The sequence below is a fragment of the Cynocephalus volans genome, chromosome 14 (genome assembly GCF_027409185.1).
Source record: "Cynocephalus volans isolate mCynVol1 chromosome 14, mCynVol1.pri, whole genome shotgun sequence".
Classification (NCBI taxonomy): Eukaryota; Metazoa; Chordata; class Mammalia; order Dermoptera; family Cynocephalidae; genus Cynocephalus; species Cynocephalus volans.
The window spans coordinates 43,307,882-43,331,861 of record NC_084473.1 but is presented as its reverse complement, the minus strand read 5'-3'; the positions used below and the strand labels follow the sequence as shown (position 1 = coordinate 43,331,861).

Genomic DNA, 23,980 nt, shown 5'->3' with positions numbered 1-23,980 from the left:
TCCCTGACCGCTCCAGCCAATGGATGTTGCTCTCTCGCTCCTCTGAAATCTCAGCATCCTAGCAGCAGCAATGTTAGAATTTGCTGAGAACTGCTTTGTGTTACAAATATTGGCAATCAAGTATTTTTGGGCTTCCTTATGGAAAAATTCATATGTGTGTGTGTGTGTGTGTGTGTGTGTGTGTGTGTGTGTGTGTGTGTGTGTGTGTGTGTATAGAGTGACAAATATAATGGACCCTCACATATCCATCACCCAGCTTCAACAATCATCAACACATGGCCAGTCTTGTATCATCTCTACCCCAGCTCCTCTCCCCTACTTTTAGGAGTTTTTTTTTTTTTAAACAAATTCCAGATATCATATCATCTCATTTGTAAATAATTCAGTCTCTCTAAAAGATAAGGATTCTTTAAAAAAAAAAAAAAAAAAAAAAAAGACAACCACAATATCATTATTGGTTATAAAACCTTAACTCCCTAAATATATGATATGAAAAGCGTAAAGTCACCAAGAACCAGTTTCTTCTTTGCATTTATTCCACCCATGCACCAAACACACTTAGCCCTCCAGGAAAGTCTTCTGCAATCAGATAAAGAAGAAATAAAGCCTATGAGTGCTTTTTAAATGAAGTTTATAATCTCACATCCCATCCCCAACTTCTTGCAAGGGAAGTCATACCTAGAGGTTTCCAGGAGAGATGGGCTTACCAGATAAAATCTCTGCAGTGGGAGCAGTAGGTGGGCTGCCGAAGGTAGGTGGCCATGAACTTGTGGCCATTGACCTGGTGGACCCTGCGCCTGACGGCTCCCTGCCGCTTTCTCGGCCGCATGCGTTCCCTGAACACACGCTCTTCATTGTCCTTAGGGGCTGGGGAAGGACAAGAGCAGAAGAGAAAACAGAGTCTGGGTTACTGGACCTTAACAGTGACCTCCTGCCGGAGAGCTACTCATCTTCAGGTGAGTGGAGGTGGGGTGGTGGGAGGCAACCTTTGCTTGTGGAGGAATTCGGGGCTCCGAAGAGTGCGACTGCTCAGCTGGAGTCAGTGGGCACCCGCAGGGTGGAAAGACCCAGATCGTGCATTTTCCTGCTGCATCCACCTGTGTCCTCGGAATCCATCCCAATCCAAATTCTGTACCCAGTTTGGCCACTCCACCCCTCCCCACACAAGCTGCACATTCCAAGGGCCTGGGGGTCAAAAGGCTGAAGGTTCAAATCTTAGTGCCCCTTTGGAACAACAGTGCCCACCCCAGAGGGGTGGCTGTGAGGAGCCAGTGGCGTGAACCCCCACACACCCAGCTTCCTGGCTCGGTGCAGAAGCCGCCTAATAATCTGATGTCTTCCTTCTTCCTCTTACCCAGGATAACCAAGAACTGTTTTCCAAAGGTCAGAAGGAGAGGGAAATATAACACTGGAAAATCACCAGTCTCCCGAAGGCTTGAGACCCACCACCATGGGCTTTAAGATCCCACTGGAGACAAAAGGACCTTCCTTATTTCTTTCTTTCCTTCACCAATGAGATTGCCCCAGTCCTAAGAATGACTTGCAAGGGGACTAATAGATGACAACCAAGATAATAACGATGACTGTTAAAAACTGAATGTTGTCCCCCCCCCCCCACTTCATATGTTGAAGCCTCAGCCCCCAATGTGAATCGTATTTGGAGATGGGGCTTTGGGGAGGTGATTAGCATTAGCTGAGATTAGGAGGGTGGGGCCCTCTTGATAGCTTTAGTGCCCTTAGAAGAAGAGACCTGAGTGATCTGTTGTCTGTCATGTGAGCACACAGAAGGTACGTGTTTACAAAACAATAAGAGGGTCCTCACTGGAATCCAACCATGCTGGCACCCTGATCTTGGACTTCTAAGCTCCAGAACTATGAGAAATAAATATCTGTTGTTTAAGCCATCCAGTCAGTGGTATTTTATTATGGCAGCCTGAGCTAAGACATGATGATAGTGGATAACATTTATCAAGGATTTACTCTGTGGCAGGTACTATACTAAGTGCATAACTCAATGAATCCTCACAACATGACTACTTGAAAGGTACTGCTATTATCTCCATTTTATAGGTAGGCAAACTGAGAATAGAGAGTCTAAATAATCTGCTCCTATTAACATGGCTATTAAGTGGGGGAGCCCAGATTCTAACCCAGAGAGTGGGTGAGAAGTCTGCTGTCCACACACTGCTCTGAGGGACAGCTCACACCTGCTACAGCAAGTCCTCAGGACTCTTATCTGAGCTGCTGTCATTATGGAAAGAGGCGAACTGTCTGTGGCTTCCCCAAGGGCAGAGAGAGTAAGCTCCTGGTCTCCTGCCAGGCTCATGGCACCTTCACAGAGACCCTGGAAGGTCCCTGCACTTCATGCTTAAAATGCACTAGGAAGGCTCTGTGCCCCCAAAGACCTCCTGTACCAGCTGGTGCCTTGCATCCCACCATAACAGTGTCAGTCCTTGTGGGAAGAAGCATTGCTCCCTCCAGGACCTCTTTCAATATAAGGTTCCCTGCAGTGGAAGTCACATATGTGACCCAAATAGCTGTCTAATCCAAGGGCATCTTGTTAGTCCAGAGGGGGTAGACTGGAGGGAAAGTAAAACTGAAGGAAGGAAAAGGCAAGAATGGGGACCAGATGCCCAATATGTGTTTTTGGAGAGAAGCAGCCTCCAAGCAAATAGGTAGCTGTTTATTAGGAGGCTGCCCTGGGCACTCCCAGACTACATCCTCAGCACAGACACAGATGACCCAGGTGAGGGTCTGCTTGCTGGGCCCCTGCTTCCTGGCCCCCCACCTGCCTGAGTTTTCTTTCTAACTGGTGCTTACTGTTTTAAAAAGTCTCTGACACTGACCACCTTCTGGGTGTAAAAAGACCACCACCTCCTACCCTGCCATAATCTAGGAGTCTTGACCACTGACCAAACTCTCACAGGAAGATCCCAGGTCCATTTTAATATAGAGACATCTACACACACACACCCCACAGAGGCACGACAACCATCATTCAGTTCTGCAGTTATAGGTAATTTTTATTTCTGCTTCATACTTTCACTATATTAAGAATGTCCTACTCTTTTTATAAGCAGGGAAAAAATATGATAACTGAAAATCAAACTATTCAGTAGCCATTACTTGCTACAAACATGACCTCCAAAAATCCAGTCCAAAAACTCCAGTCCTGGGCATTGCAGGCCAGGGAGGCAACCTGTCTTCGCAGAAAGCATCCTTCTTTTCCATAGAAGGATTCACCATGGAATGCATTTCAGCAGTAAGTCAGCCTCCCGATGCATTTAAGTTGCAATTCGATTTACAAATCTCTCAAATTTACTAGTCGTTTGCATCCTGGAAAGCTCTGTTTTCAGTTAAAATAGAGATGAATCCAATCTAGCTTTCTCAAAGGAACACTGCTATAATTGTGGTGGGAGTCCTCCCTGAGAGCCTTCCCCTTCTCAACTTTTTACAGAAATGACCAGCAATGAAATCACTTCTAAACTGTGTTTACATTGATTTAATGGGGCAATATGGCAACCAATTAATTCAACTCCATTTATTTTTAAAGACCTCTTGGTTGGGTGGCTGACACCTGGGGAACTTGAAGGGGAGGGCCTCGGGCAGGTGCAGGTTAGGCTGACAGCCAAAGATAACTCCTTTAAGTCAGGGTCTGCCTGACTTGAACTTCCCCAAAGGTTTCTAATACTCCTGCCCAGAGCACATCTGCGGTGCCTCTTCAGTCAGATTGCATGTCAAAGATGTGGGGAAACAAAAGGCTATAGGAGCAAAAGAGCACAGGTCACCTTCATGCTCCAAATGAGGCCCAGGTGCAAAGCTACTTGGTAGGCGACAGGGGAAAGGGCTTGGAGTCTGTGGCTGGTGAAAACACCCCTGTCCTACATTCCTCTGGACAGGGAAGTCAAGGGTCAGGCCAAAGCATCCTTGGCCCTGTCATCTACAAGCAGAAAAGGAAGCAACTTATATAATATAAAGAAGGGAGTCAGAAGGGTCCTCAGCTGCCTTCTCCCCAGAACCTCCCTGCTGGGGCCTAGAATCGCCCACCAGAAACAGCTCCCCTTTAGCATTTCCCACTGCTGTGAAGGGTCTCTTTCCAAAAGTAGCTCCCATATGTGGGTGGATTTATCTCTGGGCTCTCTATTCTCCATTGGTCTGTACATCTGCTTTCATGCCAGTACTACACCATTTTGATTACTGATGCTTTGTAATATATTTTGAAATCAGGAAGTATGATGCCTCCAGCTTTGTTCTTCTTACTCAAAATTGCTTTGGCTGTTCAGTCTTTTGTGGTTTTGTATGTATTTTAGGATCACTTTTTCTGTTTCTATAAAAAATGCCTTTGGGGTGTTGATAGGAATTACATTGGACTCGTAGATCACTTTGGGAAGTATAGACATTTTAACAATATTAATTCTTCTAAACCGTGATGAATCAACTGAACTTCAACAAGGGTCTCAAGAGTGCACAATGGGGAAAGGACAGTCTCTTCAATAAATGGTGCCGGGAAAACTGGATACCCACATGCAAAAGGATGAAATCGGACCCCTATCTCATACCATACACAAAAATCAACTGCAAATGGATTAAAGACTTAAATGTAAGGCCTGAAATCATAATGCTCCTAGATGAAAACATAGGGTAGAAGCTTCTTGACACTGTTCTGGGTAATGGTTTCTTAGATATGACACCAAAAAGACAGGCAACAAAAGCAAAAATAGGTAAGCGAGACGATATCAAACTAAAAAGCTTTTGCACAGCAAAGGAAACAATCAACAGAGTAAAAAGGCAACCTACACGATGGGAGAAAATATTAGCAAACCATATATGTGATAAAGGATTAATATCCAAAAAATATAAGAAATTCCTATAACTCAATAGCAAAAACCAAATAACCCAGTTTTAGAAAGGGCAAAGGAACTGAATAGACCTTTCTTCAAAGAAGACATACAAATGGCCAACAGGTACATGGAAAGATGCTCAACATCACTAATCATCAGGGAAATGCAGATCAAAACCACGATGAGACGTCACGTCACACCTGCTAGGACGGCTACTATCCAAATAAACAAAAGATAACAAATGTTGGCAAGGATGTGGAGAAAAGGAAACCCTTGCACACTGTCGGAGGAAATGTAAATTGGTACAGCCACTGTGGAAAACAGTATGGAGGTTCTTCAAAAATTAAAAATAGGACTACTGTAGGATCCAGCAAACCCACTTCTGGGCATACAAGCAAAGGAATTGAAATCAGGATCTCGAAAAGATATCTGCACGCCCATGTTCACTGCAGCATTATTCACAATAGCCAAGACATGAAAGTAACCTAAATGTCCACTGACAGATGAATGAACTAAAGAAATGTGATATCCACATACAGTGGAATATTATTCAGCCATAAAAAGAAGGAAATCCTGCCATGTGCGATGACATGCATGAACCTGGAAGACATTATGGTAAGTGAAATAAGACAGTCACAGGACAAATACCACATGATACTACTTATATGAGGAGTCTAAAATAATCAAATTCATGGGAGCAGAGAGTAGAACGGTGGTTACCAGGGGTTGGAGGGGGAAGGGATCAGGGAGATACTTATTAGTCAAAGGGTACAAACTCAGTCATGCAAGATGGATAAGTCTTAGAGGCCTACTGTGCAGCACAGTGCCTATAGTTAACAATACTGTATTATATTCTTAACATAAAATCTACCCTCCTAACAAATTGTTAAGTGTTATCACAAAAATAAATAAATAAATAATAAAATGCAGGCCCCATGGTAGAGGTAATACATCATGTGTGTGTGTGATGTGACTGTAAGAGAATAGGTATATAAATGTGTGTATATTAATTGATATATTATATATTAAATATATTATGCATGATTTACAAAATACTATTATCTATGATATAGTACACATTATTATATATAACACATACAATACACACACATATAGTTCTGTTCTGCTATTTGAAAGTTGCAGATACACTGCTAATTCACCCCTAAATACTTCAGTCTTTATCTCCTAAGAACAAAGACATTCTCCTACATAACTACAATATCGGAGTCATAAAATTTAACATTGATATGACATTATCTAATACACAGCTCATATTCAAATTTCTCCAATTGTTCCCAAAATGTTCTTTGTAGTTTTGTGTTTTTTAAAAAATTTTAATAGAAGAGCTAATCAGAACTCATGCATTGCATTTCATTGCCATATCTTTTTAGTCTCCTTAGTCTGAAACAGTTTCCTTTTTTCTTTTTATGCTACATTTAGAAGAATCCAGGATGTTATCTTATGGAATGTTCCACAATCTGGATGTGTCTGATTGTTTCTTCCCAATTAGTTTCAGATTAAATAACAAGAATACCACAGAGGTCTATCAACAAATTTAAATACTCATATCCATGAAGATCCCTATAGATAACTGGGTAAATGACCTAAACATAAAATTTACAAAAGGAGAAATATAAAATATTCACTTACTTGGAATTTAAAAAACTACAAAGTAGAACAGTCTTGACATACCATTCACATACCGAATTAAGCAACACATTTGTTTTAAAATATTACCTACTACTGGCAAGGCTACTTTGAACTGATTTATTCATTCCCTGCTAGAGGCAATGCCGACTGACATGGCATTTTCAGAAAGCAATATTACAATACATAGCAAACACCACAGATACTTGCATCCTTTGACTTGGCAGTTCCTTAGCAATTAACTCTGTCAATAATTAAATAGAAACCAAATAAACAGACAATAAACAGAAACCAAAAACTATATACTTACAACTTATAGATGTTCCCTGTTACATATCTATATTAGCCAACAAATAGAAATAACTTGATTGTATAGCATTAGGAGGACAGTCTAATGAATCAAATTACATCAATAGCAATTTTAAAATAGTGAGGAAAGACTATAGAAACATGGGGAAATGTGATATGAAACTGTGAAAAAAGAATGCACAATAACACAACACTACACAAAACATATTTGCAGATTGAAGTTAACATAAAAGAAAGAATTATTATGTGTTACACTAGGGTGATGGGATTATGCATTTTAATATTTGGAAAAGTGTTCTCTAATGCTCTTTAATGACTTTTTAAAGCTTTCTCCTCTAAAGCATTAGGTAGTGAAAGGCTCCCTCGTGCTGCGGGAGTTGGGGCTACTCAGCATGATCAAGTAGAGAACTTTGTCAGCTTCCCAACTGCCAGTGGTTCTTAACTGAAGAAATGGAAGCCAGAGTCATCTGACCTGTCCCCCTGCACCTCTGACTCACTCTGGAGGACTCTCACTGCTGTCACCAGATGCACTCAAGCATACTCAGCTGGCCCGTTCATTTGCTGTGGCTTTTGAGGCAAAGCCAAGGTTGGCTGGCCTTCCAGAGGACCCATCCGACTCTTTGCAGATCCCTTATTCTATGGCTGCATCTGCCACACAGTGGAAGGGAAGAGCTAACAAAAAGCTGGATAACTTTGTGAAACTTTCTGTGGAAATGGAGACCTTGGCTGGTCTGACGTAATGACAAGAATTCGCAAAGGTATAATGCTAAGCAGAGATGTCCTCCGAAGCAGCTACAAGATCCACAGTAACCCCAACCTCCAAAAACATTCCAGGCATGTTTTTCACATGGTTCAATTAGTCTATAAACTTCACACTCCTAGGAACTTTTACATCAATGAATATTTTACAGCTCTGATGCACAGAAGCATCTACAACAGGCTGCAGGCAGGTAGCAGGAACAGCAAAAAGGAGTTCTCACCTAGCAGTTATTATTCTGTTAGTCCCACTTCACATAGCCCCTTTTCCTTGGGGGAGCAACTTCTCAGTCTAGAACAGAGGAACACTCAGAGACACAGGGAGAGGCAGCCCTAGCCCTAAAACCAGCTTTTCTCTCCAGTCTGGTCCTTGAAGGTTTCAGGCTCCACTGCCATCTCCCTCACCAGCCACCTCTTCCCCTGCACAGAAAGGGAGCTGACCGAACTGAATGCCACCCCCACTCAAGGTCATGGGCACGCTCAACTGCAGCGTTCTGGGATGCCTTTCAGTTTAAGAACTCCTAGCAGGGAATTTCTAATAGGCCCAGACTTAGGAACCGTCTCATGCCAGCCCTTTCCCCCAGGGGATGTGTAACAAGGACTGCCAGATTCAAGGGTCCTTGGCTGGATCACAGTCACCAATGTGCATGACCGGCTACCTCTGGGCGCCCCTGTCACTCCTCACTATAGGACAGTCACCTGCCTTTCATGTTCATGGCATTCAGGGGGCTTTCCATAAGCAGGTGTGCTGTGAGGGCTTCTTTCTCTTTTCCCAAGCTCCCTCTTTTGACCTCCTCTTTCTGCCAGTGTGGTTGAACTAGGTGCTAGGACACTAGACAAATTTTGCCTTTGCCACAAACTCACTTTTTGTCCTCGAACAAGTCATTTAATCTCTTTGGGCCTCTGTTTCCTTACCTATCAAGAGGAGGTAATACAATGGCTGAGCCCAAACCTCAAGCTGTTGGAGCCTGAGGTGAGAAGGGGAAAAAAAAAAATTGGTCATCTTGATTGTATCTTTATTTAAAATGTTATTTCATTCATTAATTTGATTTTTTTGAACTTCTGTATTAAAATGTTATTACATTTGATTACTGAGACTTTGGGTGCCCCTGAATTTTGCTCCCACTGTGGTCCTGACCCTGGGTGGAAAGGCTAATAAAGGCCTATGTGAAGTACTTTCTAAGCGCACTGTGCTTCTCAAGGGGGCTGCTGTTGACGCTGTCATGTGCCCTTCTCCCTGTCACACGGTCTACTGTGGAGTGGGGGCAGGGGAGCCTTCCAGGATCTACATTCACCCCAGGGGACACTTTAGATGGTCCACGAGACTTACAGTGTAAGGACCAAAAAAAAAAAAAAAAAAAAATACCAAAAAAGCAAAAAACAGAGAAACAACACTTTACTGCCAAAAACGTGATGAGTTGAAATGGTGACTACTGAATTTCCTCTGGCGCCTGGCACACACTTGAGGGGAAGGTTTTCTCCTCCTCTGACGGTGGCAGTGGGGTGTGCAGCCGGCTCTGGAGCCTGTGGTGCACATACCTCTGCACGTCCAAGGACTGCATGGTCGTAGCTTAAAATGGTCGCAGCGTGGGTATTTACAGAAAAATTGGCAAATGCTACAAATTAGGGCTTTCTCAGAGAGCCAGGTGTTAAACATGTTCCAGCACAGCAGTGCCCCCCGAGATTAGACATACAGTTGTGGCGCAGGTTCTCCTTTATTGTTCCAAAACCAGGCTGTATCCACTGAAGCTGTGGCTTCAGTCATTCGATACTGACTTCCAGAATCCCTCGCTTCTTTCTCTCTCTCCCTGGAGCCAACACCAAAGAAGAGTGAAACTGCCTCCACCTTACACTGCGAAACCTACCCTGACACCCCTGCTGCCCCCACCCTGCTGGGATCCAGCCGCCTGCAGGTATATGCCCCTGCCACTGTAAGAGACAGAGACAGCATGATCTCCCCACCCCGACCACCAAGGGCTTTAGGAACACAGACTCCATCTTCAGACTTAGGAAACGGTCAGGAAGATCGGGTCGGTCAAGGAAAGCGACTTAGCTCTAGAACAAAAGCAGTAAGAAACATGACTAGTTTGAGAAACGGTGAAAGGCCTCCTCAGAAGGCTTGTCTTGAAACCCAAGCAAAGAATGAATATAGTCCTTACAAGTCAGGTAATTTCACAATACAAAGAAAATAATTCGATAGCCTGGTATTTTTTTCTAAGTAACTGTCAAACCCTGGATGTTCAGAAGCCAAAAAAACAATAGCTACTATCTAGGGTATCCCTGCCCCATGCTGAGGACACCTTTAAGCACCTTACATATATGAGGTTGTTGGGAACATAGAATAATTTAATCAGGCCCCCTCACCTGCCCATCCAGTTGGGGATGGTGCGGTGCATTCATTGTAAGCAAATTGTGTGTGCGTGTGGAGTTAGCGCGCATGCGCAATGCCATGGCGTGGCTGGCGTCTGCCACGCACGGCCATGCTCTCCGACCTGTGGCTTCCAAGGACCTGTTTGCTGGTTACCTAGCTCATAGACCTGTGTGTGAGGAGTCTGGGGACCCAGCCTGGCATGTGAGGGATCTGGGGACCCAGTCTGGCATGTGAAGGGCTTGTGACCCAGTCTGGACAACGGGTTTGAGGGGTCTGTGAGCTCCAGACCCAGCCCTAGCTCAACAATTGGCCCAGTTAGCAGGATTACAGGCAGGTAAAAGAGCTCAGCAGAGATGCTATTACATATACATGAGGTACTGTTATAGATCTGTGAAGTAGTATTACAAACACACAAGGTATTATAGGTTGAGAATCCCTTATTTGAAATGCTTGGAACTAAAAGTATTCAGATTTCAAATGTTTTCATATCTTGTAATATTGCAGATAACATATTGGTTGAGTATTCCTAATCTGAAAATCCAAAACCCAAAATGCTCCAATGAGCATTTCCTTTGAGTATCATGTCGGCATTCAAAAAGCTTTGGATTTTGGAGCATTTAGAATTTTGCATTTTCAGATTAGGGATGCTCAACCTATGTTACATATACATGTAATAAGTAAGCACCTTATGTCCACACTCTAATACCACAAGGTAGTATTATTTCAACTTACAAAGAAACCAAGGTGCCAAGAGATTAAATGCCTGTTGTGTTGAAGGTCATGCAGCTAGCAATAAATGTTGCCCAGAAATTGCTACCCTGGCCCATCCATCCACAGCTCCCAAGGATGGCGGAATAGCCTGAGGTCTACTTGCACCCACCCAGACATGAGGATGGAAGTCTCCTCCTGGCTGTGCCTCCCACCTCCTCACATCAGCCCCTGCTCTCACCTGGAGACTTAGAAAAGAAAGCTAAAGGAGACTGATTAATTCGTGGTACACCCACACAATGGAATTTAATGCAGCGGTTTAACAAAGCATATATGCCAAGTCCACCAAGAAACTAAATAGAAAAAGAAAGCCAAGAAACATGTTTATAGCATGTATTTGTACAAAATGAGAAAGAGAGAAGGACAAACATACTCAAACACACATGAGCAAAAATTCACACGGAGAATTTCTGAAAAGGGACATAATAAACTGTTCATCCTAAAAATGTTTATTATGTGGGTAGTGGATGCCAGGCACTGTTCTGGACACAGACTAAACTACTCTGGGCCACAAGGGGATGGACCATAGCCACTCCCTCAATTGCTATTCTCAGAAATTCTGGATTTAGTCCTTAAGCAGTTCTCCACTAACGAAGCAAGGAATGGCTGTGATATTCCATACAAAAGTGGTTATGATTAGGAAATATTGCTGACAGAAGCTGGGATGAAAGCTTCCCCTCACCCTCTGGGGAGTTCAGTTACTTTTCCCTTTCAATAATTTTCTGCTTGGACTTTATGAACTTATTGGTAAAAAATGCAAGGTCAATGGAAGGAAAACAAAACAAACAAACACAACTAGGTACTGAAGATCAAAGGGGCAGTCAGCGCCTTTTATTTTTTTTATTTTCCACGAGAAAAACAGGTTATAATATTTTTCAGTGAAATAAATGCTTCATGACAGTGAGTTTTAAATATTAAGTAAATGTTTATGTGACGCCAAAGAATATGTTCTGCATGTTGTACTCACACAATAAAGAAGATTTCTGTTCAAAACAGGAAAGAGGAAACAGCAATTAATTCCCTCAGAGAGATTATTCTGTGCTATCTGTGTCTTCCCAGAGAGTCGCACAATGCGAATCAGAAATGTCCAAGAAGAACGTCTTGGGACAGTCTGCGTGTTTTATTCTGTGTGTAAACTAATCAGGAGGGCACTGATGGCATCTCAAGATTACCATCTCAAATTTAATATAAACCCTTTTCTTCTGTCTCTTCTTCACTTTCTGATTGCTGTGTTCATGGCAGAGCTTATGCTCCACCCAGTTACGGAAACAAAACTTTAGTTGGTTTGTTGTACAGGAAAAAAATGAAGACATAGCACATTGATAGGGTACGGAGAGCAGCACTGGTGTACACTAAGGATAGTAGGAGGAAAGGGGAAGGCAACCCCCAGTCCCACCACCCCATGCTTTCTGATGACACTCTGTTGAACATGGAAAAGCACTGGAGATCAGGGATTTCACTCAAGCAGGAAGTCTGCTTGCCTCCAGTCTACATTCATTCATTCCCTCCTTCATATTGGATTCCTAGCGGAGCTTTACTTGCGCTTCTAGTACCCAAGAAAAGTCACTACTCCTAGGAGGAAACCACAGAGCAAAAACCCTCCAAGCAGACCCGCTAAAAGCTCAAAGAGTGTTCCCAGCCCAGGAAATCATCTAAGTGGGGCATCAGCCAAGGGTGGGGCAGAGGCCCTGTTGGTGCCAGAGGTGGTCCTGAGTGAATCCCAGGAAACCATGCTATTGCTGAATTCTTGGGCACCTGAGCACTATGGCGGTCATGTTCTGTCCATTGTTCATGTTTCTAAAATGCTGTATTAAAATAGGCCTGTGGGATAGCAGTACCAGAAGTCTTCACAGGTGTCTGTCTGTTCCCAGGTGCTAGTCATGGGGAGGGGGGAGTGTCAATGCTAAACGAACTTTGGCCTACCCCTCTCAAATAAATAACAAGCCTTTTAATGCTATAGGCATTGCAGCCAAAAAGGTTATGGGGTTATTTATTGAAAAATCCATACCCTTCTAATGCTGTTTATATCTGCCGGTCCACATCATTCAGTCGGCAGCAGGCAGAGTTCAAGGAAAGCTAAAGCAGACTGAACTAGAAATCATACCCTCTGACTGCCCAAGTGCCCATAGCTACCACATCTTGGGCTCCATGGACCTTCTCAAAATTCAGTGCCTGCACATTTTCCCAAAATACCATAATGAACTAACTTCATGTTCTGCCCAAACTGCTTCTTTGTGAAGGCAGTTTTGAGCTCTTGCTACTTTTAAAGTTAAAATTAGAAAGAACAATCATGGCCTCTCTCAAAGAGATCTGGAGTCCTGGGTGGGGTTCCCATGAAGCTGACCAGGTGGGTATTTCTTATTGCACTACCTGGAAAGGAAGGAGAGTCTCAGGGAGGCAGAAGAGAAAAGGAAAACAAAAGGCAATGAGAGCGTGGTAAGACAAAGCAGACAGAGAAAGAAAAAGAGGGTAAAAGGAAGGAAGGGTGATTATTAAGTCGTAAGGTCTGGGCTGCTCACCGAACCTTCCCAGAAAGCAGATGGATTTGTTTTACATAACACAAACTACTTTCCCTGGTCCTTTGGTTCCTACTGGCCAAGAAGTGTGCTTGTTTCCCTTCCACCCTCGTTCCTATTAACCCAGGCCTACCTGGCCTCCAGGACAGGGTGACAGGGAGGTGGACCTTCCTCAGGACGCTTCGCATAGGTGAACAAGCCCAAAGTCTCTTTACAGAAACAGCTGTAATGGCCATAGCTCTTATGGAAGTTATATCTTTTCCTGCAGCTGCAAAAACCTCCTTAAACTTTTTCTTACAAGTTTTATATTCCACTGAGACTGTCACCAAAACTGCACATGGAGAGAGGGATAGGAAGGTCAAAAGCAATAATGCTTTTAATAACTGAAAGCATCCCATCATCCAACCCATGCTCCTTCAGGGCTCACAGGCTCTGACACGCACATGCACATGCTTGCACGTGCGCGTGCACACACACACACACACAGAAACACACACGCATGCGCATGTGTGCTGCCCTCCCTCCCCCTATGCAGCAGACATTGTAGTCCTGGAAACCCACCAAATTCCCGATTGTTCAGGCTTTAGGGCCTTGGCAACTCCTATTTCCCCTTAAGCTGTCTTTCACAGTGACATGAGAATGTTGAACAGTCACTGTGTGAGGAGAAGAATCTATTTCTAATAGCTCTTGCAACCAACAGAGACATCAGCTAAATGGTGAACCGAGTATTGTAAACTCCCATACAGAGAAAATGAAAATGCCAAGACAAAGATGGGGAAAATTTTTTTCCCCTAGCTTAATGAACCTAAGAAAATATTCTGAGGCCACAGATGCTTAAGGGATATCCAGTTAGCTTAGTTCTTGGTGCTAATGAAGTATAAGCAGAGATCAAATTCTCCATGTGAGTAAGTTATCTTTATCCAGGAGAAAATATTAGTGGCCACAGGCCCTGCCTGGAATCTTAGCCAAACTTCTTGCAGGTATATATTCTTGGTCACCAGGGCCCTGAGGAAGGAGTAGGAATGGGTCACCATTACCCAGTTTCTTACCTAAAAATACAACTTCCATCTCCTACCTTACTGACCATGGGGCAGCCCCACAGTTGTGACTTTACTAATAGAAGGTGGCACTTTCCTAACCCAGAAATCTGAGTCCTCATGCAGTACAGTCACCTGCCTGCTCTTCAGTAGGTTTTGGTTTAAGTAGTAACTGGAAATAGGTTGCAAGCCTGTGCTGGGGTGAAGGTCTTCCATTCAGGCTGAAGACTCTCAAGAATCTCTAGTGATGGATTAGCACTGCCCCTGGCCAAAGCAAGCTGCCATACCTCTGAAGTGCTGGTGAGTCTGGCTACCCCTAGGAGGTCATGAGATGCCTAAGGGGGGAGAACTGAAATCCATCTAAAGGAAAGAGGTAAAGAATCCCACAGTTTCTGGGAGAAATAAGAAAGGGATTGACTGAGAAATATGGTAGCCAACCTCTAAGATGACCCCCAGTGATGCCTGCCTCCTCGTATTCATACCTCATCTAGTCCCCTCCTACACTGGATAGAGATGACCTGCTAGCTTGTGTAAACAAAAAGATTTTGCAAAAATGACAGAGTGTGATTTCTGAGCTAGGTCAGAGAGGACATGTAGCTTCCACCTTGCTCTCTCTTAAATCATTCACTCTGGGGAGAAATAGCTGCCATGTCACGAGGACACTCAAGCAGCCCTGTGGAGAGGTCCATCTGGGGGGAAACTGAGGCCTCCTGCCAATAGTCAATATTGACTCATGAGCCGCGTGTGTGTCAGCCACATTGGAATCTGATCCCGCAGCCCTAGTCGAGCTTTTAGAGGACTACAGTGCTGGCCAACCTCTTGACTGAACCTCATGAGAGAGCTGGAGTCAAAACCAGTCAGCTAAAGCTGCTCCTGAATTCCTGACTCACAGAAACCATAATAAATATTTATTACTGTCAATCTGCTAGATTTGGGATTATCTGCAATATAGCAATAGGTACTTAATTCAAGGAGTAATAGATAAACCAGCAGGAGAGACTTAGGGCAAACACCGAAAGGAAAAATTTTTTTAACTGAAAGTTGTTCATTTTCTCAACCAGTATTTATTGAGTGCCTCCTAGGTCCCAGGTACTGTGTCTAAACTTCATGTTACACATTTATCCTGCCCACCGAGAGAGGCAGAGTAAAAACAAACACTATGATAGGCCAGATTACATTAGAATCCCTATCACGTGGAAACTAGTGCCCAGGTAAAAGTGAGTTAGGCTGAGCCTGCTCCTGAGAGCTGGGAATTCAGAGACACTGGACAGAGCTGGTGGTACAGAATCTGAAATAAAATGATCCCTCTTGCTCCACTGTACTTTGTCCTCTAAGCTTGAGGCTTTAAACCATGTTAAAGTGTTCCGGGAGAGCCATTATGAGTTTAATATGGATGAATTTCAGATCCTCTTTGGAGAGGTTGTGCTGAAAAGGTAGGAAAATTGTGGGTCAGAAAGGGTTGTAGAGTGGTGGCAGGAGATACATTTTCTAAATTTACAGTCAAAGGCAGATGAGTGGTTGGTGTATATAAAGCAAAAAACCAAATCCACTAAAAAAAATAAAGATCAGAAATAACAGATACCTTTACTGCATAGTAGGTAATTAAAACATATTTCCTCTATTTCGCAAAAGGCTCCTACAAGACTGGTGTTATCACCTCCACCAAATGAATGAGAAAACTGGGGCTAAGGAAATCTAAATGACCTACCCAAGGCCACATAGTTATTAGGCAGGAGAGCTTGATTTTGTGCCAAGGTCAGTTTGGCTCCATAGTTCATGTTTTCCCCACCATATCACACGTGTTAAAGAATATGAAATAGATGTTTCCCCCTCTTTCTATTTCATATAAAAACTGGAAGAACACTCAAGAAAACTCAAGCATGCTGTTCATATTTCTCTAATAGGTAGTGTGCAGATTTTTTAAAAATGAACTTTCCTTTCCAAATACTATTAAAAAAAATATGTGAAAAATTATTAGCAGATTGGAAGAGGAGAGGTCAATTTCTTTTAAGTGCATACGGGGTTTGATGAGAAGTGTGAAAGGTTTTTATGGAAACCAGACTGCTGGCAAAGGAACAGAAAATTAAAACTCATAGAGACAACTCCCTCTCACACTACAGTACACATGCCAAGTAGCACAAGGGGGTGACAGAGAGAAGACCGGAGGCCCTACTTCCGGCTCATTTGTACTGACTCCAGTCACTTCATACAGAATTTTGTAAGGCAGAAGGATAAGTGAGGTGATACAGGAGCTAATATAACCATCACATAGGCAACACCCTCCAGGAACAAAAAATTCATAACTGCTTGGGCCCAGCAGGGAAGAAAATTCCAGATCAAAGTGTTCCCTAAAGCTGATCAAGACATCTTGGGTCTGGCAGGAACAACAGCCATGAAGAAAAAGTGTTCTCTTCTCCATGTTAGTCCCGCCTCAATCCTGAGGCTACAAAGATTGAAGTTAATGCTTCTGTTTTTGGGGTTTTTTGTTGTTTTTTTTAAACAAACATTATTCTCTTTCTCCAAACAAGCAATTAGCAAAAGCCAGATCAAATCTGTTACCGGAAAATTAGAAGCGAGAGGTTAAAATATTAGGTGTATGTTTTCAAGGCAGGAGAACTAAAATGAACACATGACATTATGTCTTTTGTTCTTTCAAATCACGTTCCAGAAAAAAATGATTGTGGTATTCAAGAAGATATCCAGCCTTCATTTGAAAGCTATCCTGGCCTCTTTGCTAGCAGCCCCAAGGATCTGTTAAAAGGAGAGTTCTTAGTGCATCTGTTGTCAACCATGGGAGAGCTGGGAGGCAATCTTCCTTGAGACTTAGGGAAGCTGAGTGCTTCTTAAAAGCTTGTACAATCTTCTTCCCCCTTATGTGAATTCTCTTTTATCAGAACTCCAGTGGATTTCTGGGTGAGGACAACGTGAAACTTGACAAATCATTAGACAGAAGAAATTCAGGTTGATTTTCAACCTGTCAACCTGAAATGTGCACCCTGACATGGCTCTGTCTGAAGTTGATAACCTGCTTAAAAGCCTTTCTAGATATCAGAAATGGTCTCTCATTGCTTAATGGGAAATCTTGTTTCCTGTTGGAGTGTGACAGCTAAAGGAATCCAGAAAAATGTTTTAAAGGCCAGAAGTGGAGGAATAGTTAATCTCTCTTTCAAACGGATAATGGCTACAATCTCTTGTCATATCTGAATTAGAACACAGAAGAACCTAGATTAGATCTATTAACATAATCCCATCAGCATTTTCTTCTAAATGAACTTAATTCTGAGATCCTCTCCTTCTTAAAATAGTAGTGATTCTCAAACTTTAGCATGCATCAGAATTACTTGCAGGGCTGTTGAAACACACATTGCTGAGACCCATCCCCAGGGTTTCTAATTCAGCAGGTCTGGGCAGGGGCTGGGAATTTCATTTCCAGGTCTAGGACCACATCTTGAGAACTGTGTAGGCCCCATTATCCACCTTTCTGAATCACTTAAAAGTGATCAACTTATTTATTCAAAAGTAATTAGAGCCCTGGTTAAGTTGTTGAAAGTTGGAAAGATCGTCACTCCCACCATTACAAAAAACAGATATATAGATCAATAGAACAGAATTCAGATTTTGGCCCACACATATATGTTCAATTGATTTTCAACAAAGGTGTAAAGGCAATTCAGTGGAGAAATGACAGTCTTCAACAGATGGTGCTGGAACAATTGGATAGTCATATGCAAAAAAAAAAGCACAGATCTGTACCTTCTATCTTGTACAAAAATAAACTCAAAATATACCATAGACAAAATTGTAACACCTGGAACTATAAAATGTCTGGAGGAAAACACAGAGAAAAATCTTTGTGGCTTTGGGGTTAGGTAAAGACTTATTAGCTACAACATTAAATGCACAATTTAAAAAAGAAAAGATTGATAAATTGGACTTTGTCAAAATTAATAACTTGTGCTGTTCAAAAGACACTAAGAGAATAAAAAGACAAGTCCCAAAATGGGAAAAAAAGATAATTTGCAAATCACATATCTGGTGAGACACACATCTATGATATTTAATGAACTCTCAGAACTCAATAACATGAAAACAAACCAATAAAAAATAGGCTAAAGATTTGAAAGTCACCTCACCAAAAAAAATATGAATGGCAATTAAACACATGAAAAGATGCTCAACACAAATTTTGGAAAAATGCAAATTAAAATGACAGTGAAATACCACTACATACCTATTATAATGGCTAACATTAAAAAGTAATAATATAACAAAACAAAACTTTAACATATTAAGTGCTGTTGAGGACGCAAAGTAACTGGAACTTTCATACTAAATGACTCCACCACTTAGGAAAACAGTTTGCAGTTTCTCATAAGATGAAACACACACTCACCAGACACAATCGAGCAATGCCGCTCCGAGGTAGTGGTAATGAAGTGAAATTAAAACTTATGTTCACACAAAACCTATATGCAAATACTCATAGCAGCTTTATTTGTAACCAAAAGCTGGAAACAGTTCAAATGTCTCTCATCTGGGCAACAGATAAACAAACAAATTGGTGTATACAAATTGGTGTAAAAAGGAACGAATTACAAACACAGGCAACAACACTATCTCAAATGCATCATGCTAAATGAGAAAAGCTAAACTCAAAAGCCTGCGTATCTACTGTATGATTCCATTTAAATCCATTCTGGAAAAAGCAAAATTATAGGCACTGAAAAGAGATCAGTGGTTACCACAGGCTGAGGGTGGACAAAGAGTTTGCTATGAAAGGGGAAAGACGGGGGAGAATTGTGGGGGGGGGGGGGGGGATGGAACTATTCTACAGGGTATTTCAAAAAGCTCATGGAAAAATAGAATCACAAGAGAACATGAATCTTTCCACGAACATTTTGAAATGCCCATACCTATGTTGATTGTGATAGAGATGACAGGACTGTACATATTTGTCAAAACTCACAGAACCATATGCTAAGAAGGATGAACTCTACTGTATGTAAATGATACTTTTATTTGTTTAAAAAAGGAGAAATAATTAAGGAGGACCTACTATGTCCTCAGCGCTACATCAGGAGCTACTTAAGATACAAAGAACGGCCCTAAGGACAGTTTAGAATGAACATCTGCCTAAAGCATTTAACTAGCTTAATACTAATAATGGAGTAGAAGAGACGACAAACACAAAAAGCTTCGGTATCTGGTGTAAGCCTGGTGCTCTCCACTGCCTGGTGCTACCTTTAATCCCCCAACCAGATCAGTCTGCTGACTGCCCCTCTCAGAAATCATATTCATTCCTCCCTCCAAACTTCTAATCACGCCAGTCCTCCTTCCTAGGACTTCCCTTCCTAGATCTTCCTCCCCTCTCCTAATCTAAATCCTTCCCATGCTTAAGATGGAACTCTTCCATGAAAGAGCTCCTCATTGGACCAGTCCACAGGGATCTCCTCTTCTGTGAACTACTGTTACTTGGAGTCTTTACTACTCCATTTGATATTCACCCATTAAACATTTAATTATACACTTCCTGAGTACTCGGTGTGGTGTTTCCATTGTTTCCTCGCTAAACTGCTAGTTACTATAGGAAAAGGAGACCTTCTGATTTATTTTGCATCTTTTTCCCCAACCTCACCCCAACACCCCCATTGCTAGTACTAATGATTATTAATGGAAGGAAATAACAAAGTATTGACAAGAGCAGGTCAGAGAAGCAATGTGGTATCAAACGTATTGTGATTCATGCATTTATAGTTCAAAATCACTGTGTACTTTTTCTTCACATACAATGTGATTAAAACGTCTTTTCACAAAATAAAAGCCATCCCTGGTTCTAAGCAATTTGACAATCCCTAAAGGACCCACGATAGCACTCAGTAAGTATATGCATTTCTTGACATGCCATTGTTTCCATGTATAAGATTCCTTTCATGATATCACTTCGAAATGAGGGATATCACCCACCCCCTTTTTTTAAAACAATAATCAAATTCTGCACATTTCTTTTCTCTTCTAGAAGTCTGTGGGAATGCAGCTTGAGTTAATATGCACCCTCTATGGGTATTTCCTATTTTCATGCATACTTATGTTTAAATTAGATAGGCCAATATAATTAGTCTTTTAAGCCTGTAGAATAAAGAAGCAAGAAGAACACCATGCTGGGTTAATGCTGCCATATTCAAAGTCTCATGTTACATTTCGTTATAAGTTCTTTGGTTATTCTACAGTAAAGGATAAATGAACAACGCAATATTATTGATAAGGAAGTATTTGATTGTAAGGAAATTATCTTTTAGAAATTTTCTAACTGGCTTCTAAACTCTTGACTCTGTATAGAATTTTTAGTGATAAGGAAACTATCAGCCCTCATTTGGTTTGGATATACAATGTCTTCCAATAATATATGGAGACTTGTGTGTGAATGTGTTTGAGAACTGTTTTGTTCTTTGCTCAGAATCACTGGGGCCATGCAAAGACTGTGTACCCAAGGCCCCCTTCAAAGTGGGAGTAAGATTTGTTTTATTCCAAGAACCCATAGAGCTAGAAAAAGTGGCATTTAAATATCTTTAAAAAAAATTTTTAATAGGCAAAGGCACTAGATAAGATTGCAGGGGAGGGGTGATGCAGCTTACATGCCTCAGGAAAATAGCTTTTGTGAATCCATTCACCTCTCTGAAAACTCAACTCCCCCTGTGCTTTGCCCACATCAACTGGTAATTAAGTTCAGCAGGTACACAAAGATAATTGGAACTAAAACCGCGTGATGCTGGCTCGCCACCCTGGCTGCACTTGAGACTCACCTGGACAGCACTGAAATAAGCCAGTGCCGGGGACCCACCCCGGACAACCGCATCACCACCTGGACCAGGGGTGCGGGGGGTGGGAGCATGCAAAGCCCAGGCCCAGGCATCTTTTTTTTAAAGATCATCAGGGGATTCTAATGTACAGCCAGTGTTCAAAAGCACTGACAGAAAGGTGAGTGGTGGCACCACTAAAAATCAGGAAAGGCATCGAAGGACAACAGCATTGATCAAGCAAAGTGGCTTCTGACTCAGCAGCTATGACACTGAATAAGTGTTTCGGGTTCAATGCCACTTTTCGCTTTTTGGGCACTCCTGGGTATTCCAGGAAAGGTATTCCAGAGGAGAGGGAGTTGGGTATTCAGGCAGAAGGAAGAGGGGAAGACAGAAAAGGACAGAAGAGGGGGCGGGGAGGGTGTGCTAGCCATATTGAAAAGTATGTGGAGGACAGTCTTGGCTCAGGCACTAATCAGATTGGTGACCCCTGAGTCATTTCTCCTGCTTTGGCTGCATCTTCCACAAGACAAAATTACATAGATGGTTTTGTGTTTTTCAAGTCCCTTCTGGTTCTGAGATTCTCCAGATATGTTCCATTAAAATCTCCAGATTATTAAATGTGCATTTGTCTGGATCCCATGACAATGAGGAAGGGGCTTCAGAGCTCAGCACCCCCCAGGTAATCTAAAGCAAATGCTGAAGTCTGAGAATGACTAGTCCCGGGTTATTTCAGAGCTATAATTTGAGAATTTCATTATCTCAAACACTGTTCAGTAATGTCAAGAAAGGCTTGACTTTCCTGTCCATGAAATTAGCTTTCAGCGTAAACTCAGCCTGCCATGTTAAACACATTCTCATACTATCATCTACAGTTTTATTTGGCTGCTGTGTTTTGTCCTGGTAGTTTATAAGCTCCCTGAAAACAGGAACTGGTTGTCTAATAGAATCTTTGTGTTATATGGCACATTATGACTTAAACCAAGCACTTTCAGTGTTCTTACTTTTTCTACAAAAGTTGTGTTCCTGGAAAGCCACATGTCAATGGACTTGCCATCAATCAAACCCCATTTTAATGTACATGAAATGTTATACAAGGAAGCCCTGAGGTGAGTGCTTTTGAAGAGTGACTAAATTTTTTGGTAATACTAATAATTGCACCTTAATTCAGCTATTTGGTAAATCTAAATTTTAACATAGTAATTTCAATGTAAAATAGAGGTTGCTTTATGCTCCCTTAATTTGAACCTTTAACAAGGGAGCCTGGCGTATTTTATAACAAATTCTGCTTGTCGTTCATGCTCCTTTAGAATGTATACTTTCAGCAAAAGGAGAGTGTTTTATTAGTTTAAACTTGAGGGTGCTTCTGTGTACTGAGCCAATTAGAGAGAGCAAGCTACATGGCGATGAGTGGGGGCCAAGGGCCTTCTGCTCACTACCACTTAGTCGTGTGCCCTTGTTTGAACCCTTTTCCTTCTCTGGGCATCAGTTTATCTGTTTGATGGAAATATCAGAGTAGGTGATTTCTAAGTCCTTCTTAGCTCTAATATTCTAGGATTTGGGGTTCTTTGGAGAGTATGGGTCATCTGATGTTGTCCACCTTTACAGTCCTATAACCACTCTATTAGCTCTTTGATCTAAAGTGGCACAAACTCAGAAGATGAGATGTGGGAGCATCGAGCTTACCGTCTGTGGTTGTGTAGGTTGTGTATTGTGCCAAAATCCTCAGCCTTTGCTACATTTGCCTGCAGCACAGGTCTGCACTGGCTCAGTTGGGGCCCCCACTTTGTTAGGGGCTGCATGGTCTAGCTTGGCCCTTAGAGAGAGCAGGACCTTTCAACCTAAGGGCAGTGGAGCACAAATCTTGTGGTTAACATCTAAGTGTGGCCCCATGCCTAAGGGCCATCCTTCTGGGCCCAGAGGAGCCTTGGCTTAGGTGTACAGACTATGGATACATAAATATCACCTAGTTTCAGTGAGGAAGTCAGGGTCAAGGGGAATCATGGAAGCCAAAAGACTTGCAAGACAGAGGGCCATGTGCAAGGAGAAGGCTGTGACTAGAAACATTACTTCCTGAACTGTCTATATGAAGCTGTCTCCTAGATGACCTGGATCTTCCCTAGAGCCTTGGGTTAAAGTTGTCTAGAGCAGTGATTCCCAAACTTGGTTGCTTATCAGGGTCACCTGGGTAGCTGGTGCAACCATAGACTCCAGAGCTACTCCCCAGTTCCACTGGGTGACGCTTGAAAATCTGTCATTTTAATCAGCTCCCCAGGAAACCTGTTGCAGCCAGCACAGCATCAGACAGATTATAGTGTTTGAAGACCACTGGTTTAGAGGCATGGTCCAAGCACTGGGTAGTAAACTGTGGGAAGGATTAGAGTATAATTCACAATCATGACCAGGGATAGACAATGCCAGGGCAAGTGTAATTTGGGGCTTTCTGTCATATGGCCAAGTGAACATGGTCCTGGGCAGAAAATCTGGGTGCCACCAAGTGGGCAAAGATAGGCCAAAGAAATAAGCCAGTCGACAGAAGACATTTAATTAAAGGAGTCGAGTTCTCAGAGGTACGGAAGGAATGCCAGTCCTCCCACTTGTTCACCAGCTGCCGCTCCTCATCCCTGAACACTTTTCACCTTGAGCCAACAGAAGTGTGAACAAGAGACTGGGCAGACACAGGGCTCATCTGCGTCACACCCCCTCAGTATCCATTTCTCTCTGCCCTCTGTGTGCTTGAAGAATCTTTTTCACTCCACAGCTTATTACACACTTGGCCTGGGACATCAAACCAGGCATCTGGTAATCCCTGGGGAAACAGGCAGAGTTGAGAATAAACCTTGGTAATGACCTTGAAAGCTATTTTCTCCTCACTCAGCCAGTTCCTCATGTAAATGTGCTGTGACATCTTTATCAGCTATCTTCAAAATTAGAATGTGAA

At 42.4% G+C, this 23,980-nt stretch overlaps 1 protein-coding gene across 1 annotated transcript in view; it reads right to left on the bottom strand.

The window, feature by feature from the left end:
• Positions 1–23,980, bottom strand: part of PRKCE (protein kinase C epsilon) — a 505,249-nt gene that overhangs the window by 206,110 nt on the left and 275,159 nt on the right. The window contains exon 4 of the mRNA XM_063077698.1: positions 708–867. Within this exon, the coding sequence (XP_062933768.1) occupies positions 708–867 (160 nt within the window). The remainder of the gene's footprint in view (positions 1–707; positions 868–23,980) is intronic.